At 38.7% G+C, this 16,551-nt stretch overlaps 2 protein-coding genes across 2 annotated transcripts in view; both read left to right on the forward strand.

Moving 5' to 3' along the window:
- Positions 1-506: 506 nt before the first annotated feature.
- Positions 507-11,767, forward strand: aldh1a3 (aldehyde dehydrogenase 1 family, member A3). The gene is made up of 13 exons (XM_028015023.1): positions 507-651; positions 723-827; positions 1,553-1,693; positions 2,234-2,363; positions 3,171-3,232; positions 4,531-4,659; positions 5,935-6,048; positions 7,098-7,200; positions 7,814-7,998; positions 8,324-8,488; positions 8,792-8,949; positions 10,697-10,771; positions 10,863-11,767. Exons 1-13 carry the CDS (start codon positions 553-555, stop codon positions 10,930-10,932), a joined length of 1,536 nt encoding a protein of 511 aa, XP_027870824.1. The 5' UTR covers positions 507-552; the 3' UTR covers positions 10,933-11,767.
- A 151-nt stretch (positions 11,768-11,918) lies between these two features.
- The window catches only part of lrrk1 (leucine-rich repeat kinase 1), a 51,952-nt gene continuing 47,319 nt past the window's right edge, over positions 11,919-16,551 (forward strand). Inside the window, exons 1-2 of the mRNA XM_028015021.1 lie at positions 11,919-12,113; positions 15,311-15,437. Of these exons, the coding sequence (XP_027870822.1) occupies positions 15,368-15,437 (70 nt within the window). The 5' untranslated portion in view covers positions 11,919-12,113; positions 15,311-15,367. The remainder of the gene's footprint in view (positions 12,114-15,310; positions 15,438-16,551) is intronic.

Here is a 16,551-nt window from a genome sequence, read left to right on the forward strand (position 1 = left end):
TAGAGGGCCAGTGTCCTACAACCTTTAGGTGTGTCCCTTCCTGGTCCAACACAGCTGAATCAAATGGCTGATTTTCCTCCTCAGTGAGCAGTCCAATTCTCCAGAGTTCTGCTCATGACACAAGTGTTTTAACTGAGGTGCATTGAAGCAGAGACACATTTAAAACCTGCAGGACTCCGACCCAAAAGGCCTGGACTGAAGGATCCCTGGTTCATACCGATGCATCAGAACGTAGATATTTAAGGAAAACATTGCAAAACTGGGGCAACAGTGGTGATGGTAAGGAGTTTGTTCTGCTTTTTCACACTACTGTATGTAAGTCCATAATTTAACCAGTATTGTTGTAGTTCAGGTTTTATTTGAGTTATGAACAAAAATAACAGAAGAGGCCTGGCTCTACCCCAGACTTTGCAGGAACAAGGTTCCTGCTTGATTTGCAGGGGCGGAGTTGAGCTGCCAGGAGCTCGTCTGTGAGGAGGGGGGACACTTTAAAGGCAGTGAACTGGAGAACGAGCAGCCAGACTCCAGCCTGCACCGCACTGGGACCTAAGCATGGCACAGAGGGGGACAACAAGGAACGGAGTGGCAGACAAGATCCCAGCTTCAGATCTACCTCAGCCTGCCAAAATCCAGCGAGTCATTTACACCAAGGTACGCAGCTGCACACACACACATTTAAGCCTGGAAAGAAAGCGTCTCAAGCACATGTGGCTTCTCCACAGATCTTCATCAACAATGAGTGGCACATGTCCGTTAGTGGAAGGACGTTCCCAACTCTGAACCCGGCAACTGGGGATACAATCTGTGAGGTCCAAGAAGCAGACAAAGTAAGAACTCTGAAGAATCACTGAGAAGCATAAAATTATCCAATTCAAAAACACCCCTGGCAGATTTAGATTTAAAATTGTTTTAATTCAATCAGGAAGTTGGTTTATCATAGAAAATGAGGCAGACATCACTGAAAAGATTATAAAACCATCTAAAGTCAAGTGAAGTTTATTTGTATAGCACATTTCAGAAACAAGGTAGTTTAAAGTGCTTTGTATTATAAAAAATGTCATACAGTAACCAATTGTGAAACAAGCAATAAACATGCTTTGTAAAATGCAATCACAAAAATAATCAAATACCCATCAAATATGTTGATCAATGTTTCACTTTCTACAAATCAAAAGCAACTCTAAAGCACTGATTTAAAGCACTGATTTGTTTCTGTTGTTTTGCAATTTTCTGAAAGTTTGTTTCAGATTAGAGGAGGGGGGAGGTGGGGAGGTGCTTGTATTTGTTTTAGCGTCAGGACCATTTTAAAAACACATGCTACATTGTGTGTACTGACTGTTACTTATGGGGCCCAAAAGAAGAGGTGCTGTTTTTGGGTTACAGGTTAGGTTTAGAACTAAAGTGTGAAGTGAATTTTAGTTGGTTAGATTATGAGCATCTATGGTTAAAGTCACAACTCTGATACTAAAACCTTCTGAAAAACTGAGGAACAGCTTGCAACCTAAGTGGATCCTGACTGATGTGGTATTCCTCCCGGCCCTCTCGGGTGCAGGAGGATGTTGATAAGGCGGTTGCAGCAGCCAAAGCGGCCATGCAGCTGGACTCTGCTTGGCGGAAGATGGAGCCCCCCCGCAGGGGGAGGTTGCTGCACAAACTAGCGAACCTGGTGGAGAGGGACCGTAAACTGCTGGCGGTAAAACACCATCACAAAGTGACAGTAGACAAAAATATGTGGGGCATGCATGATCTTTTAATGTAAGCCCTGTAAACATCTTGTTTAAGTACCATTAAGCTACCATTTCAGGAGTGGTGGTTTCAGTACTTTCATTACAGTACAATGAATGTACTAATGTACTAGGACGATACTAATGTACAGTATATGTATCCTCCTTCAAAACTCCTGTTCTTACTATTTTATTCAATCTCTCCCTATGAAACTCATATGTCAACAATTCATCAGTACATACTGAATTGTGGAATGGGATTGAGGAGGATATATATATATATATATATATATATATAGTATATATACTGTATATATATATAATGCTCCACTTGTGAAAATAAATCTGTTGGGCTTCTCCTTTGCAACCAGATGACAGTTCTGAGTATCACACTGCCTGTCAGAACATGGGATTTAAAAAGCACTATAAAGTAGTGATTACTGTTTAGAAAAATCTTACAATAAAATTAAATGTAATAAGTGCAACTGCATCTTTTCTTCATTCCTCAGACCTTGGAGTCACTGGACACAGGGAAGCCATTTCTCCAAGCTTTCTTCACTGATCTGGAAGGTAGCATCAAAACGCTGCATTACTACGGAGGCTGGGCTGATAAGATTCATGGCAAAAGTTTGCCTGTGGGTGAGTGTGTGTGGAATCTTTCCTCTAGTTGTCAGCTTGTAGTTCCAAAGCTTTAAAGAAAAAAACAATATCAATTTGTCCAAACAAACAAACTGTACAAACAAATCCCCACACAGGGCAGCAGTGGATAAGTAGGGAGGATAATCTTCCTGCAATTGGTAAATCGATGGGTTTGATTCCAGTTTCCCTCCCTGCCAAGTCAGTGCCTTGTTCCCTACCAGTCTGTGTATGAATGTATTTGGGTGCTTAGAGAGGTCAAAATGAATAGAAACCCACAATATAATGTAAGCTCAGTCAATGCATTATTCTTTATAGTCTAAGTAAGCCTTCCATCACTGTAGATGATGGGACATGCAGTCCAACACAGCTGAGGAAAACAAATGGGATGAATGGCTTAATGAGAACTAACACAGTAACCAGAAATCTAATTGATCACTTTAGATAACCCAATTCAAGAATGAGTCAAAGTAGAAAGCCTGCATGTGGCTGTGAAACTTATTACCATAGTAGCAGAAAAACTGGAAGTAAATGTACTATAAGTAAACATTTGTGTACTACAAATGTTTACCCAACTTACTGCTGGGTAAACAGCTTTAACATTTGTACTACAAATGCTTAAAACATTTGTAACACTGACTTGGTTTCAGAGACTTTATGGACGACGATATCTGACTTCTATATGTAGAGAACTATAGATCACAGCATGCTGATGACAACCACTACAGCTTAAATGTGAAATATGATTTTGGTCAAGCACAAGAGCAGAGGTATTCATGAAATGTCAATAACTTTTTTTTTATTTTACAGATGAAACCTTTGTGTGTTTAACCAGACATGAACCTATTGGCATTTGTGGAGCCATTATTCCAGTAAGTATTTGAAGAAAAAGGTCAGAACATAGTCATTAGATGTCAGAAACAACGAGTCATGGTGTGTTTTAAAGTGAACCCGATTGCGGCAGAAGAGAGACATTAAGTTCAGTTGTAGAATTAATGAAGAAAAAATAAAGAGAGTACACCAAAGAAATCAAAAACAATAGAATTCACAGGGGACTAGGAAATGAATCCAATATAAAAGAATAACTAAACTAAAGAAACTACAGAGACAAAGAATAACTGAAAACAAGAAATAAACTAAACTCACTAGTTTATTTCTAAACTAGTGAGTCATTTAGAAAGTGGAAATGGAAACAAGGCAGAACTAGTAGAAAAAAAGAAGGAACATGAAAAAACAACAAAAACCAAACAACCCCAGATCCTAACAGTTTGATGGACAATTCATAGAGAGTTTTATGTTATGGAACCTCAAAATTTAGGAACATGTTTGGGATGATATTACCAACACAGAAGAAACAGGTTCATCCAAAGTTATTCACACTGGCAGATTTAATTTTAAAACTAATTCCATTTGACCAAGAAGTTTGTTTTAATGAGAAATTATACACAGTCCATTTCTAGATAAAGATAAAGGAGTATAAGGTTATATAAAAATAAAATATTCTAGTTTTATTCAGTTTTATTTTATTTTTTTCCCAAAAAATGAACATAATGAAAATAATTTGTGCCATTTTCAATAATTAATTGAAAGATCTTCATTGGCAGTACTGCATTCTAAACTTGTGATTTGCATGTCTCCAATGGTATTTTGATCTTTTTAACTTTGGTGATGAGTCCAAGTCTTTGTGGTTAAAGGGCCTCTATACCATCAGAGAATGAAATGTAGCTACTAGGATAGTGCAGAAGATCAATTTACAACCAACCAGCTAGAAAATTATGGATGGAATGAAAATCAGAATAGACAGAACATTGAAGGTGGTGAAAGAATGAATCAAAATCACCACAGAGCAATAAACATGACAAATGGATTCATTTAGAAAATGTTTTTAAAAAATTGTCATTACCAGTCAAAACAACAAATGTATTTCAGAGTTCAACACATGTTCCATTTTCTTATACATGGCTCAATTTATGGATTAATTTAACTTATGTTCATGATTTTGGGTTTGTGAATCACTTCAGTTATTACAGCATCTGGTAAGAATTTCATGTCCATAAGTGCATTAAACACAGAGAACATTGTGTTTACACGTTGACATGTCTGCTACATAGTATTTTCACTGCTGTAAATTCTCTCACTGTCTTTTATTTTGTTTTTTGGTCTCCACTAGTGGAACTTCCCTCTGCTGATGCTCATGTGGAAGTTAGCACCGGCCCTGAGTTGTGGAAACACTGTGGTCATCAAACCGGCAGAGCAGACCCCACTCACTGCGCTGCACATTGGATCACTGATCAAAGAGGTCTGATTCCGGGCGTGCCGTGGTGGCGTAGTGGTTAGCGTGACCCGTATATGGAGGCCTTCAGTCCTCGATGCGGCCGTCGCGGGTTCGACTCCCAGACCCGACAGTATTTGCCGCATGTCTTCCCCCCTCTCCTCCCCATTTCCTGTCAGCCCACTGTCATATAAGGGACACTAGAGCCCACAAAAGACCCCCTGGAGGGGTACAAAAAAAAAAAAAGAGGTCTGATTCCAAAACTGAGAGAATATTATCTTCTGTTTGAACAAAAATGTTTAAGGAAAATAATAGTTGGTGCCCAGATTCTCATGGAAAATGCCTTCAGCTTTATTAGGTTTCTTTCATAGCCAAAGAGAGCACCTTGCTCTCACCTCACGGCTTCTGGAGAGGTCCTGTGGAATTCTTAAGTGTTCTTGACCTGAAATTATTGATGTGCTTGAAACATTAAGACAAGACCATATTTACTGAATGACTTCTTAAACAGAATTTTTAAAATCTTTTATTCCTAACATATTGTTCTGGTCAGACATTTACATACAGACATGGACAGAAACAAACCTGGCCCAAGGTTGTCTGGGGCCTTAAGCAGAATATGATACTGGTTCCTTCAGGACGGTCAGACATTGATTAGAAGTTGAGTCTCTTTCACTGGAAATATTGTGAAAATACATTAAACAGAAAATAAAGATAGAACCCTAATTAACTTGATCAGACAGCTTATCGGCAAAAAAAAGTTGATTTGGGAGTGAGTTTTACTTTGAACTTCTTAGTTGGACTCTTCTGAGATTTGAACCCAAGACCTCTCACATCCTAAGAGAGAATCATACCCATAGACCAATGAGCCTCCCTCTCATTGGTCTATGGGTGTGAGAGTAACTGTGTAAGTGTGTGGGAGTAGGACAAACTTTCATCTAGCCTACTAGTCTAAGAGTTCCTCCTACTGCCTGGGTTCAAATCCCAGTCGAGCCCCGCTGAATCCTTCTGAGCCATGCACACAGATTGAATCCATAAAACCTTTTTAACCACAATAGAATAGAATAGAATATACTTTGTAATCTTACACATACAGAAACTCAGTTTTTAAAGGAAAATCCTTTTCGCATCAACCACAATTAGCCATTGTTTGCTTTCTGGTCCAAGACCATTTTTACCTCATCTCTCCCTGGCTTGAATATTCTGAATGTGAGATGAAGATTAAAATCTTTTAGTAGTGTGTCTGGTTTGGGCAGATAGGTTCTGGTGTCTTACATTAGCATGCTCTCTGGATCTCCATTTCAGGCAGGCTTCCCTGCTGGAGTGGTGAACATCGTTCCAGGGTTTGGATCCACAGCCGGAGCAGCGATTGCCAGCCATGAAGGCATCGATAAAGTGGCCTTCACCGGCTCCACAGAGGTCTGTGACTGCATGGCAAAATGTTTCTGCTGCACACAGTTATTACGCTCTTGTGAATTTAATGAACTGATCAAAACTGAAAAATGGGACGTCCCTTTGTACTAATCTCCCTTGTATTAGAACTTTATAGACCCAGAGCTCACAGCTACAGGCAAGTCTCCACCAGCTTTACTCATTTAAAGACTTGAGATTTAGCCAATTACTCTGCACAAAAATTCACGTTTAGTGAACTTGCCTGGGCAGTCTCTATTAAAATACATTTTCAATTCGTCACAGATTTTCACTTATATTTAGTTCATGGATTAGACCCTAAACACAGAACTAATCTGTGTTTAGGGTTGTTGTTCTTCTGGAAGTTGAACCGCCACCTCAGTCTTTTATTGCCTCTAACAGATTTTTTCCACAATTGTTCCTCAATTAAGCATCATACATTTTTCCACGCACTTTTACCTGCTTCTTTGTTCTGCTGAAGGAAAGCATCCCCACAACATGATGCTGCCACCGCCAATAGCAGCATCATGGTGGTTGCCTGTGTATGCTAATAGGTTTTGGTCTCACCTGACTCCAGGGTCTTCTTTCATATGACCACTGTGTCCAGGCTTGTGGTAAAATGAAGACAGACTACTTTTCTTCTTTTATGGTTTTCTTTGCCACTTATGGATAACCAGATTTGAACATCTTTTGAATACAACTGACTACACTGGATACTGTTTAGCTGTTTCCAAATCTAGGGGGGACATACAATATGCACACCACACCTTTTAAAGTGTTTTATCGATAAAACACTTTTAAAAAACATCTATAATTTTCCTCCAATCCATACAGTTATGCATTACTTTGACTTTACAGCCGAATACCAAAGAACTACAAGAGGTATGAATACTTTTGCATTGCAGTGATCTGCATCAGTTGATATGAAACATTCTACAGTAATTGAATGTTGTTTTTTCATCTTTATTACATAAAAAATGGTTCTTGCACATGGATTCACATATTTCTACCTATATATGTGTTTATAATCTGAAGGCAGTTTTACCATTTTCTTCCAGGTGGGCCAACTGATCAAAGAGGCTGCAGCCAAAAGTAATCTGAAGAGAGTCACTTTGGAGCTGGGAGGGAAGAACCCTTGTATTGTGTTTGCTGACTGTGACTGTAAGTAAAATGATCCTTGCTTTTTATGCTGCTTGTCATGCCCTAAGGTATGCATGCGTGTGTGTGGGGGGTGTGTGGGTGTGTGTGTGTGCTCGTGGGGGTGTGCAGGCGTGTGTGTGTGGGCTTATGCATGTGTGTGTGTATACTTAAACCATTAGGGATCATTTCTGGCATAGTTACTAACCTTCTGAAGATCGCTGGCCCTTCCTTGCTGGACGTTGTTGCCACCAGGTTATTAGCTTCAGTGGGTAATTACTTTTTCACATATAGCCAAGATGATTTGTATATTTTTTTTCGTTTTAAATGAAATAATCATTTTAAAATTACACTTGTATTTTCTCAGAACATCTGTGTCTAATTTAAACTTTTGTCTTTGACTTCAAATTAGCAGAGGGGTCTTAGACTTTATGAAATAACTGCCTGACAGCTCTGAGATGAACATATTTTGATTTCTGGAAGAGTTTTTGTTTTTGTAGAACCATGCAGATCACTGAACGACTGAACTCTGACCTAGAGATGGTGCCATTTCTTCTTAAATTTGCATTTGTTTCTGTCTGCGTCTGTGTGTGTGTGTGTGTGTGGTGTGCGTGTGTGTGGGGGTGTGTGTGTGCAGTGCAGCTGGCTGTGGAGGAAATTCAAAAAGGAGCTTTTTACAACCAAGGCCAGTGCTGCACAGCTGCATCACGTGTCTTTGTGCAGGACAGGATTTATGAGGAGTTTGTGCGCCGTAGCATAGAAAATGCCAAGAAGATTGTCATAGGAGACCCACTGGACCCCCAGACGACACACGGACCACAGGTGTCAGAGCTTCAGATTTTAAAGTATCATTAAAAAAATTATGAAAACACATTTATGAATTGGAACTGTAAAATACATGACTGACTTTCACCGCGTGACAACTAAGATTGAATGAGCATCCATCCATCCATCCATCCATCCATCCATTCATTTCTACCTTTCTGTTCATCTTTTAAACTCTCCACCTGGTCAGTCCTACATATTTATTTTTATATTGTTAAATATATGTATATTATTAAATCGGGAATTTTGTGTAATCACTTGCAAATACAAAATAAAAAACATTTTTATTCATTCATTGTTTGTTTACCTTCCCTATTACTAGATAGACCAACAACAGTTTGAAAAAATAATTGACCTGATAGAAAGTGGGAAAAAAGAAGGAGCCAAACTGGAATACGGAGGAGGAGCTGTGGGAGAAAAAAGTCTCTTTATTCAACCCACCATCTTCTCCGATGTCAAAGACAGCATGAGGATCGCCAAGGAAGAGGTAACAGCACGATCCTCTGTGTCATGGAGGAAAATGGGAAAAGAAAAAGCCACATGAGACATGCTGTAATAAAACACCCAGAAGAGAAAAGCAGGCTGATTATCTGATAGTTTGCAGTGAAACAAGCCAAACTACCTAAGACACAAACATTTGAGTGACAGAGTGTCAGCCATCCCAGGTCTAGTGGTACCCGAAAAATTGTCAAAATGTCGACCTTATAAAAAAAATCCCATTTAGCATTGTACAATGCAGTTTTTTTTTCTCTTCATTTATAAAGCTTCATTTATATATTTGTGCTTTCAGATCTTTGGGCCTGTGCTCTGTATATTCAGCTTTAAGAGCAAACAGGAAGTCATAGAGAGGGCCAACAACTCTCAGTATGGCCTGGTGTCTGCTGTGTTCACAACAAGTATGGACAGAGCTCTGTCTGTGTCTGGAGCCCTGGAGACTGGAACTGTCTGGTAACCTTTTCTTCTAGTGGACAATTACAAGCTTCTGAATTTCTATGTATTAACTGAGGCACAGTTTTGAACAAAAGACTCAAAAGGTTTCATTGAATGCAGTTAGATATTCACTCAGTTTTCCCTGAAGATGTTTCAACACCTATCCAGGAGTCTTTTTCAGTTCTGGAGGAAACTTCACCAAGTTATGAAAAACCAGACGATCAACATCTGCTTCCATGAGAGCTGCAAACTGAAAAACATGTTCTGTCACATCACCCTCTCAAAAAATAATTAAGTCAGGAGTTACAATGTTTTTTTTTGTTTTTTTTAAAATAAAGTTGCTAATCTTCAGCTCACTGATAAACTGATTGTAGGTCGCTATCTTTGTTATGGCCAGTGGCTTGTAGATTTGAAGTATGCAGTGTAATGTGAACCAAATAATAGGCAGAAGTTAAAGAGTGAAGATACTCCTCATTTGCATAATAAGAGAGGGATTATTTTGGTGAAGTAAAAATAGGGGACAGAAAAATTTAAAAATACCACATGGTAGTGAAATTACTTGTGAAAAAAAATGAAAGGGGAAATTAAAGAGACTATTCTTTGCAACCATGTCACCATTCATGCGAGGCGCCATGTCAGACATCAAAAGTGAACAAAGGAAGTATTGAAAGGAATCTCAGATTGATTTTCCATGTTGTCTTTGCCAGTACAGCCATGGCTTCTACTTGTTCAGATTGATTGAATTTGTCTGTGATAGTAGCACACCTAGCTGGTCTCTTAAACGGTGGCATTTACAAAAGTTGGAAACATCTAACTTAGAGACTGACCCATACCTTCTTCTTTGTTGATTTCATCAGATCGCTGACTTTGCCTGAATTCACATGATTCTTTGCATGATTTGCTATGTAGTTATGTGTTTCCTGTTACACTGCATACAAAAGTCTAGAAACCTACTAGTTTTTTCATATGTTGTAGGCTACATGATGGTGGGGCATCTTCTCCATGGTTGCTAATGATTTGTTGCGCACCTTCTCCATAATGCAACATTTGGTTGCATTTTACTAATGCAACCAAATGCATGATGTGGCAGAATGTGTGTTTCAGTGAACTTTAATCTTACTTTGTAAAACAGTATTTTCTGCAAATCCACGAATACACAGAGAATTGCCCTTCAGCTATTCCTTAGTATTGACAGCTACTATCCATCTCCATCTCATTAAAAGGTTTACAATAAAATAAGTTTAGTTTGCATCCTTGTCTGTTTGTCCAGCTGACCACACAACACCATGTGACCATTTTTACAGTGAAATCCACTTATTAAAAGCATTGTTAGGTTACCAACTGTATGGTTTTCGATAAGCTTTACAGGAAGTGATGCCTGTTTTGAGTCAAACACTATCTGAAGATTATGACGCCATGTGCAAAGGGTCAATAAAAAAAGGAAAATTTTGTTTTTAAACAGTAAATTTATATTATGTGGTTAAATATATAATTAGTTGGAACTTAACTGAAAAATTCGAAGTTCAATAAACTTTAAAAAGTTATCCTTAGGTATCCTTTTTTAAATTAATTGGTGAATTTTATTTATTGGGCCATGTATTTATTTCTGCTTCTATTTTCCATTCTGTAAATTTCAGTTCTCTGGTCTGTTGCAGCTTTTGTGTAACACAACGAAATATTGAAATACTACTACTACTAATAATATCAATTATTATTATTATTATTATAAAATCATTGAGGCTTATCCTTCTCTGTCTGTCTCAAGGATAAACTGCTATAACGCCATGCATGTCCAGACTCCGTTTGGAGGATACAAGATGTCAGGAAATGGAAGAGAGCTGTAAGAAACATCAGCCTTTCATCATGTTTTATTTGCTTTGTTTGTCCCGCGCCGCCTGAACATCTTTCTCTGTTCTGTCTGACCTCTCCAGAGGGGAATACGCCCTTGCAGAGTACTCTGAGGTAAAAACTGTAACCTTCAAGATGAATGACTCCATGTGAGCGGAGCTGGGAAGGTCCATGCCCCCCTGCACTGTCCTGATCCTTATGTCATCCTGTTTTAAAACTATAGAACATCAGAATGCTTGATTTAGATAGTTAAATCTCCAGGTTGTGAACACTAATAGAAAATATTTGGGTTAGAAATTCTATGCCTTCAGAAAGCATTAATCTCTTTTAGCATTTTTTCACATTTTTACACTTTGTATAATTTAATTAACATATATTAACATGTTTGTAGACAATGGCAAAAATGATTTATTCACAATGAGAATTTTAAAGCTGAAGATTAAATAAAGTGTGTACAGGAGATATTATGTTTATCTCCTGAATTTCCTGAAAGTTTTTCAGAACATTTTACTGTTGTGGATCAATTTTCTACATGATTGCAGCATGCTGCCACCGCCAGGCTTTGCTGGGGAGATGCTATTGAGAGAGTGAAACTCTATTTAGTGTAAACTCTTGAAGTGAGTAAATGTAACAGCGCATCTGTGCACAGGGACACGAAGTGCAAAAAAAAAAAAAAAAAACAGTTGGCATTCACTAAGATAAAGATACGTTAATAAGAAATGATTAATTAATGTAATTAATGTTGAGTGTAAGAAAAGTATGGAAGTTAGATTTCTGACACCAGTTACTCAGAAACTGGTCTCTGGTCTCTTCTCTTCCAGTGTGTGTGTGAATGCCAGGATCAGCAGAAACGGGATTATCCAGCAGTCACAGCTGTTAATGAAATAAACTGTGTTTCAATGTAAACTGACCAGGATAAAATAATTCACTATTTGTTATAACTCACTAAAATTGTTTGTGATAATCACTGTAAACAATGAAATAGGGTTTATCTATTTATTTAACAAGACATTTATTGATTAAAAGTGCTGGTTTATTATTATTATGTCTCATTTTGAAGATGTCTCCGGGTCTGCTGGTTGTAACTGTGGGCGTGGTGTTATTTTAGGAATGAATAGCGGAACTACATGTTGTTTTGAAGCCCAACTGCTCCTCCGTACGCATGTGTAATAGCGGCGTGTGTCCGGGTTGGAGAGTTCGGATCGGAGATTTAGGAAGTGGACTGGAAGTTCAGAGCCGGGCCAGGAAAGGTCCAGGTTACCGCCTGACGCTGCGCAGCACTGCGGGGATAATGCTGTCCTGTCGGGAGGAAAGCTGGACGTGTCAGCCTGGAGGTAAGCCGGGTGTTTCTGACTGAGGAAATGCGCTGTGGTCTGGGACAGCAGCCAAGAAGAGGTGGCTGCTGGGTCTTCGCCGAGAGTTCCAGACTCTGAGGCTGGATTTAGTTGACGCGTCATGGAAATACTTAAAGATTTATACAAAATAGAAGCAAATAACAGATCCAAACTTCCGGAATTACTGACCCAGAAACTTAATTATTCAGATTTCCTTCAGTATTCGAGACAACTATCTTGATAAGATGGCGCAGTAACCATTTGTAGAGCTGGAAAGTGTCGCAGTTAATTTGCGCATCAACACGAACGCGTCGGGCAGACACCCACTCCTGTAAATACATCAGTGAAGTGGAAAAATCTTTTTAAACCTGTAGTAACGGAGCAGTGGAATTACTCTCTGTCTGTTTGTAGTTTGGAGCTCTTTTTAAACATTCAAAATGTGATGCAAAGTATTTACGTGACTCTGCTATTAATTGGTGCCGATATTTACTGTGCTGTAGTAATAGTCTGGTCTCAATACAGAACGAAAAGGTACAATTAACCCCATAGTCCGGATCAGGTGGAACATACACGAGTGAGCTGTAACATAGTAGTCTACTGACAATATCTTCCCAATGAAACATTTTTTATTAAACTCTTAAAGCTGCAGTGCGTAACTTTTATTAAAAAATATGTTCTTTACACATTTGTTAAACCTGTCACTATGCCCTGACAGAATGGTATATGAGACAGATACTCTGTGAAAAAATGTACCTCTTTCTTCTCCCAGTGTTCCTATTGCCACCTGCAGAAATAGCTCCGGGTCAGAAACCATCAATCAGAGCCAAGAGGAGGCTCTTAGCGCTGTTAATCATGCTGCTCACCCTCGGCTATTAAGAAACTAGTGCTTGCTGGAGGCGTAGACTCTGTTGAAGTTTTGAACGATTGGATCTGATTTTACCCAGTCGCTAATGTTTAGCCGAAACATAAATAATGCACCAGCTCAATGAAGCTTACCGGAAATTGTGTGTATTGTAAACAACCCAGTGGGAAGTAGAGCCACAACAGCTTTGCCTGTTGCCTCTTATGCTCTAAAACAGCCCAGAAAATTGGCGACGTCATTCATAACTTTTCCTTCTGTTTGCTCATTGGCCCAGTTGGAATTCAGCTGGAGAAATCCCAGACGGAGCACACATGGGAGATGAGAATTGAGTGGAATTACAGAGGAAATGCTTTGATAGCCACCAGGTTTAATAGTTCACAACACTAAATGTGCCTCAATATGCATTAAGACGCTTAATCACTAGTGCAGAAGCTGACAGACTGTGAATCTACAGTCTTCCTTATTTCTGCTCTTGGCAGTACAACCAATCAGCTAATAGGGCTCCTGGATTGGCTGCGTTGCAAACAGCAGCCAGTAGCATGTCAGGTTGAACTTCCCAAGATGCATTTTGTTTTGAATATTTTTTATATGTTCTACAAAAATATCTGCAACTAGATACAGTTTTGGCGAATAATTTGAAGTGGCATTTCGCAGAAAAATATTTTTATTGTTAAATCTGCAGATGCTGATCTGCGAATAGGTGGGGGTCCTCTGTACACTCTTTGATGAAGAACTTTGTAGAAGCTGTAGCAGAAATATTTTTAAAGTCGTCAATTGTCTTTAAAAGTCTCTCACATCCTGGTAAGAATCAGTTTATAGCTGTTCTCCAAGCTGACCACCATTCACACATTTGCTTGAGTTTGTTGAACTCTGCTGGTATCCGTTTCTAAACAGCTGTCTTAAGATCAAACCAATTATTTCAGTCAGGTTGCAATTTTGGCTTTAACTAGGCCACATTCTTCTGTTTTTCAGTCAATTTGATGTAGATCAACCGCTGTGTTTGCTGTGTCACTATTCTGCTCCAAAGCTCTATCTATCAGAATGGTTGCCACCCTGCAGTTACTACACAGTTACCAAACACTCTCAGCCCATTATTATACAGTTTGAACATTATTTATTATTACTGAACTTAAATTGCTTGCTATGTTTTTCTGATTATAAATAAATGTTTTACAGATCAGAACTTCAGCTGAAGTCTGGTCCAGAGACTTGTACTACCAGGAACTGGTAGAGTCTTACCCCAGAGACCAGCAGGTGTAACTGCAATGAAATGCTTTGACATGAAATACTAAGAATATACTGTACACAGATGGTTGTGGTTGCAACATGACAAAATGTGAAAAGTTGTTGTTTTTTTTCAGAGCAACTGTTTGCATCTTAAGCAGAAGCTGCTAAAGTTTGTTCCTGTTGACTGTTGCATGTCAGGAACTATCAAGTACTTATAAATAAATTAAAAAATATAAAGATTGTTTATATTAAAACAAGAGACAGTTGAGTTCATCTCCACATTCATGTAACTTCACTTTCAACAATGAAAACGTGTTTCATAAATATCAATATGAAATTTTCCTCAGCTTCAGGTTGTCTTTGTAAAGTACTTGTGTCCAGGTACTCCTCCCTCATTCAATTAAATTCAAAAATCTATATTAATCACAGAGGGAAATTAGACGTTGTTGTAACTTATATAAGTTTCTTCAAAGAGACACTTTGGAGGCATCACCTGTAGCTGTCAGTATTACAGCAAATCTCAAGAAGCCTCTGACTGAAGACATTCAGGTTTTCTAACACAGTCTCATGTAGAGGGTGGTCAGGGTTGTCCATATATATGTTGATTTTTATCTAAAATCCTTCTTTGCATCATAATCTACAAAGTCGTCCCCAGTCGTTCTGATCTGAACGACTGATCTGAACGTCAACACAACACACATCACACCAACACACACCAGAACAGAACCAGAACAGAACTAGTCTTCTCTATCAGGTTGTTAAGCCTTTTTATGTCTCTGGTTCTGATTCTGCTGCTCCAACAGATGACAGCAGAATAGACAAAACTCTCTACAACAGACTGATAGAAGATCTGCAGCATCTTGCTGCAAACCTTGAAGGGTCTTAGCTTTCTCAAGTAGCACAGTCTGTTCTGTCCTTACTTGTAGACAGCATCACTATTGAGTCTCCAGTCCAGTCAGTTCTCCAGATAAACTCTAATATTATTCTCAACAACCTCCTTTTCCTCTCCCATGATGTAAATAGGGTTTGGCCTAACCCTCTTTCTGTTGACATCTGTTGTCTTTTGCTCTGCATCAGTCTGTCTCTTCATGCTGCTTTCTTCATGCAGGTCTCTGAAGGACCTGAGCTCTAATTGTGGTTAGCTTTACCACTGACTCCAGTAGGAATGTCCTACTGGTCTGTTGGCGTTTCCCGAGAAACTGGAGGGCCTCCCAGCAACATGGAGCAAAGAAACAGTGAGTCATTTTCCATCTTTTCATTATTCTCACAAAGTTCTTACACTTGGCTACAGGATGAAAACCATAGACCTAGCTTTAATACCGCGGCACCAGATTAATGAGGGACAGCGAGAAAACAAGGACCTCTAAACTGAAACGTGTCTGTGTGTGGAGCGACTGTAGAGCTGCTCAAATTTAGCATAAACAGAAGTGAAACCATCAGAGTGAGAATCCTGAACTGTTGCAGAGTGCCTGTTTCATGGCTTACACTGCGCTCACTGAGCTCTGACAGACCCTCTGGTTCTAACTGATCGGAGATCAGGCCGTTTCAAGTATTTGCATATAAGTTACAACTCTTTAAGTAATTATTAAAATGTGCATTATAGTAATGTTGTCATTTACACTGTGTTCATCCTAACCTTGGTGCACCAGGTGACCAGGACAAATCCATTGGTTGTGTAAACAGGCAATACATCTGATTTTAATTGGAAAAGTTTAAATTTGAGTTTATTTTACTAGAATGGGACAATTCATATTAAGGAACACACAATTTAGCAAAATTCTCACTTCCATCCGCAGTCCCATAAAACAAAACACACAAATAACATTATTATAGTGTCTTGAGAATAGAGAAAAATAGAATACAAGAATACAACAAATAAAAAACAATTTAAGGATAAGATACCAATTTTACGATACTACATCAAAGTTCTAGCATGCTTTAAGTATCTACAAGACAATTTCTGTGATAAAAAAACAAAATGAAGCCGAAAGCTTCTAAATGGGGCCAAAAGTAGAATGATCACAGTGCTGATTTTTGACCTCTTTAACTTGCTGTTTAAAGGAGAATAAATGGAGCTATAGCTAATGGAGAAAGACAACATGTTACTTTGACTTTCCTCAGGATTTGCTGCTTTAGAGACATTAACTCAATCCCAACAAATATTCTGCAAGAACAGAGAATTTTCTTTTCTCTGCCATACCTGCAAAACGGAAATCTAACCCATTCTGCACCTGAACTCTTGTCATTATGAAATGAGTCAACCAGAAATAATTATTTTTTGCTCTTGCCACCTTGAATTAAAGAACAAACTTCTCAGTTCTTGCAGAGTATGTTCAGGCCTTTGTAGCC

The sequence above is a fragment of the Xiphophorus couchianus genome, chromosome 4, assembly GCF_001444195.1.
Source record: "Xiphophorus couchianus chromosome 4, X_couchianus-1.0, whole genome shotgun sequence".
Classification (NCBI taxonomy): Eukaryota; Metazoa; Chordata; class Actinopteri; order Cyprinodontiformes; family Poeciliidae; genus Xiphophorus; species Xiphophorus couchianus.